Source organism: Opisthorchis viverrini, assembly GCF_000715545.1.
Source record: "Opisthorchis viverrini unplaced genomic scaffold opera_v5_75, whole genome shotgun sequence".
NCBI lineage: Eukaryota > Metazoa > Platyhelminthes > Trematoda > Opisthorchiida > Opisthorchiidae > Opisthorchis > Opisthorchis viverrini.
Genome location: NW_008751732.1, coordinates 1,093,626 through 1,101,480, shown reverse-complemented (window position 1 = coordinate 1,101,480; position 7,855 = coordinate 1,093,626). Strand labels below are relative to the sequence as shown.

Genomic DNA, 7,855 nt, shown 5'->3' with positions numbered 1-7,855 from the left:
CAATGCGGCTCACACCGGTGGCAGGACGTCAGACAAAAGTTGTTTCCATTTTAATTACCTCTTTCCCCCATTGCGGAAGACAGGTGATGAGGTTCAGCATGCGGTGGGGGTATCACTGGGGGGAGTTTGGCATGCAGATGAAGTGAGGGTTGTCAACCGCACAGCCTTTCGCATAGTTGTGGACAGGACGCGCTAGGGAGGCGGACATGGTAAAGAAAGACATAGAAGGCTCTCCAAATGCTTCCACACACACAAGCGCTGTCCGTCAGGGATGCCACACTCTCCATTCTTAATTTTTTCATCGATGAGAAAATGAAACTAACGATGAAGTGTTTCCGGACAGCGGTGTTCACATAGTCTGGAATATGCGGACGAAATTGTTCTCATCTTCGAAGAGAAGAGGGCGCGAGTGCTTTTTGATGAGCTAACTAAAGTAATCCCGTTCGTTGGTATGCACTGCGCACGCCAAAAACGTATGCTTATGCTCCTCAACTTGCAGTTATTCAAAACGTCACTCAGTCCTTGGACGAGCACATGAATTTGTGGAGCGTTCTATGTTGATTTAGAGATGTATTAGTGCACTGTTGTTACTGTCCATAGTCTAAATCAGGTGTATGCACTAATAAACGTTTTTTAGCATGGTTTAAAGTGGAGGGGTGCAACACGTATAAAAATAGATACAATGCGAAATGCAAGCAAGTCAAAAAAGGAACTTATCATCTGTGGGAGTTTTTTAGTCAAACTCCGGGCGGCGGGAACGCGTTGTTCTCTGCTACACGCATTCCGTAATTGCCCATGGACCTGTGGAAAGGTTGACTTCCTGCTCCCTGCGCGCGCGAGTCTGTGTACTGGCTTGTCTCGGTCTTCCTATATGTAGGCCCGTTTGCGTGTGCGTGTGTGTCAGCACATAAGTAGCTGTTACGCATACTAGACGATGTAGACAATCGACGTCTGATGAGTTACCTTGATGTGACGTGGTTGTGGGCATGGAAAAAGACAAGTCTCGTGATCCAGTGAGCGACTGTGAGCAAAACGCTCAAGTATGTGGGTGACTTGGTGGCTACACGTCCACGTGTTATTTGGAAGAGTCTCAGCAAATGCCCTTGTCACGCATGGTGATGAAGGACCAGAAAACATCGTAAGGATAGACGCCAAAAAGGATTGGGTATATGGCTCTCCTCAAACTTGTCCCTCTCACTGCACCATAAAAAATCGGTCCAAAAGGTATTCGCCATTTTATGGATGATTCGGCGCAACTTCTCCCACATTACTTGCGTGGACTTCCAGAAACTCTATCGGGCCTACGTCGGACCGCTCCTTGAATACGCCAACCAAGTTGTCTACTCAGGACGCACGAAAGACCTCACACCCTCATTGGGCGTGTCCAGCTAACCGCTACGGAAAATGTTGCCGGCCTCAAATCCGTGGGCTAAGAAACGCGTCTCGCGATGCTTGATCTCTTTCCCCTGTAGTACCGTCGCCTCCGAGGAGACTTAATTCTTACGTATGCCCTGTTTGAACAAAGCTTGGCAGACAGATTTTTCACCGTTGACCCAGCAAATACACGGCGGGGACATAGTAAGAAGATTTTCAAGCTCGGAGCGCACACATTGATTGGACAAACTTTTTCTCATTTCGGGTAGTAGCTGCGTGGAATGACCTTCCTCCGACGGTTGTCCACGCTCCTTCTAGAACCCAGTGTAAAGCACTGTTATACACTTATTTATGCGAGTCCTCGCGCTGGCAAGCATACTGCCCCGCGCTGAGAACATAAAGAACGGCGCTACACCCTCTTCCACTTCTGTTTTTCAGGTGAACGAAAGCCGCTGAACGACAAGAACGAAACCGACCCAGGGAACTTGGGCGAAAGCCTCGATCCTGTGTATCAATCAGTGAACCCCTGACGTCACCGAATTGTCCAATCGTATGAGAGGCATCAGTTTGGTCCCCTGTTACGTGCGTGTTGTTTCTGATCTGACGAAATGGTAAGCGAATGTGCGCAGTCCCTCAGTATATCTTGAAACAGAACTTTCTTAGGAGCTATGCCAATAGCTTAAGTGAATTTATGGCGTAAGTATCAATGGAAGTGACGAGCTGATTTTATAGACATGTCATTGATGACCCTTCTGAGTCAACTAAAGAGGAAAACAAGCATGCTAGCTCCGAGACAGAACTGCCGTAAGTTACAATTAATTAATGACACCGGTAAATAGAATTACTGTCGCAGAAACAAGTGAAAAAGTGGACCAGCCACAACACGAAGGGTTACTCGGATGGATCCCAAGTCTGAAGTCTCCTACGGGCGATGTGAGTTGCCGATTCATTCGTCCACAATTTTGATATAAGTTCTGGATTTACTAGTTCAGATAATTATGTGGATAATTATGTACAATAGTGCGAGAAGTTGTTTTCTGGATCATTGCACGGACTCGGGGTTTTAACACATGAGAACTCACCCTATCCGTTGTCGCTCAAAAGGCGTTCGTGGCGGTCCCACTTTCCATTGAAAATTATTCCACGATTCCTTTAGTGGTCTGAATTGATCGGGTAGATTGCGTACGAGAGAGAAGGTATAATATTAGTCATCAGTTAATCGTTCGATGGGCAGTTTTTGTAAGTCCCACCGCATTCTTCTAAACGGACTATTTGCGACACTGATATAGTCTTATTGCAATGACTATGATGTCCAGACTTCTGATTTGAAGCTAATCAAGGAGTATGCCAAATCTGTCTCCTGTGGTTGTGTCAACTGTATCTATAGGAAGACACTTCCACGCAATCATTGTTTACCTAAATCTCTCTTTCGGGTTTTAAATGGTTTTCGACTGCGACTTCGTGGTGCCATCCATTGCTTTCAAGGAGCAGTTCAATTTCCCTCCGGAAAATACGCTCCCTACTGAGACGGTCAGCGAGCTCAGATATTGTTGTTAGCGGATTTATGAATATGGAAGTAGGTAGAATTAACTCATTTGGGTGGTCGTCTGGGATTGGGATTGATATACACGGACAGGAGCGAACGCCTGGTACAGTTATGTGCTGAACACAGACTTTCTGAGCAGCACTAATTCTGGAAACAGCCGAAGCCGCCTGGCCATGCGGCGCCTCTCCCCGTAGGCGAGCCTATGTTCAACACAGATGGACCACATCGCCCACATATGTAGGCGGCGGTTGATTTCAGTTGTCTTTCACTTCCCAAACCATGCACTGATGTGCATCGGTTTTAGCCGTCGCAGTTTCCTTCACCGAGGGTAAGGAAAATGAGGGAATGAGGGCCACGTGTTGAAGGCGATAGCCTAATTCGTGCACAGAACACAAATGCACCTGCTCGCCGAAGAGGGCAAGGTGAGAGCTACGCAGTAAAGGTGATAGATAGAGGATTTATGCAAGAGCGCCAATGGCTACCTGACACAACCATTAGTTTGTATTGTCCTGCGGTCCCCATCCGGAAAAACGGTAGTTGCCAACTCAAGTGAGTCGACTAGTGAGGATCATGCTTCGTTGCCAATACCTGGACTGACCTCGACTTGATCTTCTCCTTCAGGCTGGGCGAAGAGATTCATACGAGGCAAACTGTCCTCTGGCGCACGAAGTACATAGAGTAACCAGTGTAACTGTGCAATATGACCAACAGGTCTTTCGAGGGAGACTGTACTTCAACATTACTGATCCACTGTTCCCACCAGACCGGTGCAGTACATCTTAGACACTGATGGTTATACACGGACAGTTCTCGAAGATCCTTTTTACAGCGGCGACGTTTCGGCCCTATAGCAGGACAGACCGTGGAATTGTATATTCTATCGTTGACAGTTAAACTGATGACACATCTGCGGCACAACTGTTGAAGGTTGGAAAAGGCTGCCCCGTCCCCACTGACATCGGTTAGCCGCCACATCTCGTTCAGTGTTTCCAGCTAAGTACAGGGAATGCAACGTGGACCCCATCCTAGAAGGCACACAGATCCAACAGCGCCCAAGCTTCTAATTACAGTCTTCGTTCCCTTCTGCCATGTCAAATTTCGTCAACTTCTAGGTTTCGGCCACCGAACTAGGCACGGAAAACAGTGCTCATCTCGGCAATTTGTCACTCATGCGTAAGAGACGGCCCAAACAACTGGGCTTGTAGTGCCCCATCACAATCCTGTCTTGTGATCTTATTGTGAATTTGCTGGTTCGCGCGGATCCCAACCATACTTTGAGGAATCACTGGTCAGAAATCTAAAGATGTCTCAGATCCTCCGCCCGAAGTAGTCAGGTATAGCAGCCGTACAACAATACAGCTCGTGTTGTAGTCTGATACATGTACCCTCAGATCTATTGGGATACCTATTTGGAGCCACAAGTGGCGTGAATCAGCAAACATAGGTCTGCCACTCGGTATTCACGCGTTCACTTCGTCTGTTATACTACCATTAGAGACAGTGCGACTTCCTAGACAGATATGGTGTTCCACAACTCCCGATGTCACTCTGAATTCTTAGGGGCTTGTTCAAAGGCTGTGCATTTTATTCTCTTTTCCAAAAGTGACAGCAATGTCGTCTGCACATTCAGGGCGACCAGGTTCACACTCGAAAGGATATGAACGCCGAAATTAAGCCTTCTTCTAAGTGTTCGTCTCATTATCTCATTGGTCACGAAATTAAACAAATTTGAAGCAGTTGGACGTCCTCGCCCGATAATACTGCTCGTGGGAAAGCTTTTGGAGAGCTCCCCGTTAACTCACATGCCTAAAATATTGGATATTAACTGCGTACGATATTCACAACCTTTCATTGCATATCCTTTTCTGCAAACTTGTTGAAATAAACTGGTTGACAAAACTGTATTTATCCATGAAGTTGGGTCACGTTTGCTAATTTGCGTTACGTGTGGCGCCAAAAAGTCATGTCACTGGGTCTTAAGGGTCTCATGTACCAGGCTACAGTAAGGGCGTTGTACGGCTGCGGGACATGGCAGCTGTGGACAGATGATGTGAGGCATCTTCAGGTTTCTGACCACCGATGCGGTAATGGATGGATAAGGGATCTGCCAATCCTCACAAATGGACCCAAGGAGGTACCGATTTAACGGTGGATACTATTGATGAGGAATGCCAGTAGTGTGTGGTTTTTCTGTAACTCCGCATTGATCTAATGGAAGGTTGGATTTGTTACAGAAATTGTGGAACTGCTTTGCAGCATTCTTTTACAATTGCGTAATGGCCAATGAATATCCTGGAAAGTTCAAGAAATAGACGGGTATTCATTTTTTAAAAACTGGATGCATATGAGAGTCCGACTTTCCGGTCCAGTAGTCTGACTATTTGGTTGGTGTTTTCTAATAAACAACTCCACCGGTGGAAACGAAGTTTTTCCCTTACTCGCCTTACTGTATGCAGCAAGTGAGGTGGTCCGGCGGATGCCACCGATGACCGAATTGACATTAAACTATTTTTATGTGTGAGACTCATGGTTTTACTTGAGCTAAGATACCGCCTAGTCTCCCAGGCTTAGATAGGGGGAAGATTTGCGCCCTCGGCCAAAGAGTTGGACACAAAAACCTAACCAAAACCCAGCGGTGGTTGGCGTATGACTGTTAGAGCAGCCCAGTCTCATCTTGACGGCCAGACGCAGCCATATCTTTGGCGTACTCAGTATCCGTACTGGCTAGTACTTCCACCCCGAGGCATTAGAAGTAAGTAAATAAGACTTGAGACGCACAGCGCTTACGAAGGACGAGAGAACACATTTCTGTCTGATAATCAGCTCGAGGTGTACAGTGGTTTAAGGCGTGATAGGAAGGTCCATAGTTTGAACCCAACCTTCAAATCTGCACTGCTCCTGTCTAGGCTCGGGCAACCCAGTGCCTCCTCCGGGTGTCATGGCAGCTACGACCCAGAAAGGTGTTATAAGTTTCCTTATGCTTCAATACAATTTGTACTTATTGTAATTCACAGTAAGTCGGAAAAACACGTAAGTAATGACGGGTGTATCGCGTGCACGCGGTCAACTTGGTGCGCTTTCGCGGCGGGTCGGCAAACAACTGAGTACATATCCAGTCAACCCACAACGCTCACGCGAGCAAATCAATCGGACACGCACCAAATCAGCCACTCAAGTCACACGCCAGATTGATGGTGGAACGACGAACCGATACGCATACGCGCAGACTCTCTGACACACCAAAGCAGCTACCACAGTACTATAGAGTCTAGCACATCGCAGAGACGGAGACCATACAGAGTCACGACAGACTCAGAGACCAAAGGATTTAACTGAACCAATCCCGAGTAAAACACGGTATCGTACCCTCCACGACACTTCACACTGATAGCACGCAACGTTCAACCACTAAAGGTTTGCACTAACTTTCTCTGGGGCAGTGGTATATTAGACAGGACACGAAGCTCGGCTCAAGTGTTCTGTGTCCGCAATCCATTATAATTCTTTCCGTGAACACAGCACATGGGTTTCTTTGGATCAACTCAATTCAGTTTATCAGCTATACACTGCACGATCATCATAATCATAATTGTCAGCTTTAATAACCGCGTACTCGTCTCGGGGTCCCCATACAGGAAGAGGGCAGTGACCAGCGCAGCTGAGTTCGTTGGTAATGGCTTTCATACTTCGCTGCCAAGTCATTGACCGCCTCTGGCTCTCTTCCACCCTTCACGTGGTTGTACGAAAAGAGCCCTTCGAGGAAGTCGGTCGACTGGCATACGCAACACTTTGCCAAGCCAGCGCAACATATGCAATGTGATCAGTTCGTCTATCGAGGATGAGTTATTCCTCCCGAATACCATCCGACGTACTTCATAATTGCTGATCCAGTGTTCCCACCAGATTCGGGCAATGCTCCGAAGACGTCGATGGTCAACCCCTGAGAGTCTTTTGACGTCCTCGGCGCGCAGCGGCCAGATTTCTGATCCATATAGTAATATGGAGCGCACCGCAGCATTGTAAACTCGACCCTTGACAGAAAAGCTGATGTCACGCCTACGCCACAGGTGACGTAGGTTGTAGTGGTTAACGGCCCTATGGAGTCTCTAGTGAACTGAACAAATTACTGATGTAAGCCAGGTACAAAGTCACAAGGAGAAAAATCCAAGTAAATCTTGACTCACGGTTCAAAATAGGAGATTCCGTAGTTCCGTATTCCGTTGAACCACCACACCAAGAATAGTTTTATCTTCCTGGTAATCCAGATCTTCGGTGATCGAAAGGTTAATCCACAAGTGTGAATATATTAGTTCAGTGTTTGTAGCTAAAATGTTTGTTCACGTTTAGTGTTAGCAGCGGTCAAATATAGCCAACCGGCGGTCACAACACCAGTCACTCCGCAAAAGTCTCAAAGTCACGTTGGAGCCAACAAGCGGGCGGTAGCGGTTGTATTTCAGTAAAACAAACTTTTGTACAGCGATGTTACTGATAATGATGGCGAAAAAGAAGATACTGAGCATGAAACAGAGCAGTTTACAGGTGCTACAGAACTCCCCCCTAGAGCGTCAAATGGGTGAGCAAGACGCTCGAAAAGGAAATGCGTCACGACAGTTAGTCTTTGAAACGAACAGAAAGTTTGCAATATCGTCCAGATCTTGCGAGTGAAGGAGTGTGTGTGGTATTGGTGGTGGCACTGGTCGAAGGAGGGATCGTGTGACGGAGGGGGTCGTAGTATGCTCGCCATCAGAGGTTGGTCGTGTGTGCATGTAAGCAACTTTTAGTCGATCGATGCTAACAGTGTCTTTGCGGCCGTTACGATCAATGACAAAAGTTTTCTTTCCGAGAAATGACTCTGAAAGACCCTTCGTATGGCGGTTGTAAGGGCTTTCTGACCGCATCGACGCGCACAAAAACATAGTCACATGTAGCATGATC

At 47.1% G+C, this 7,855-nt stretch overlaps 1 protein-coding gene across 1 annotated transcript in view; it reads left to right on the top strand.

The window, feature by feature from the left end:
- Positions 1-1,725: 1,725 nt before the first annotated feature.
- The window catches only part of T265_04548 (hypothetical protein), a gene marked incomplete at both ends in the record, with an annotated part of 61,374 nt that continues 55,244 nt past the window's right edge, over positions 1,726-7,855 (top strand). Inside the window, one exon of the mRNA XM_009169312.1 lies at positions 1,726-1,812. Coding sequence (XP_009167576.1) covers positions 1,726-1,812 — 87 coding nt within the window. The remainder of the gene's footprint in view (positions 1,813-7,855) is intronic.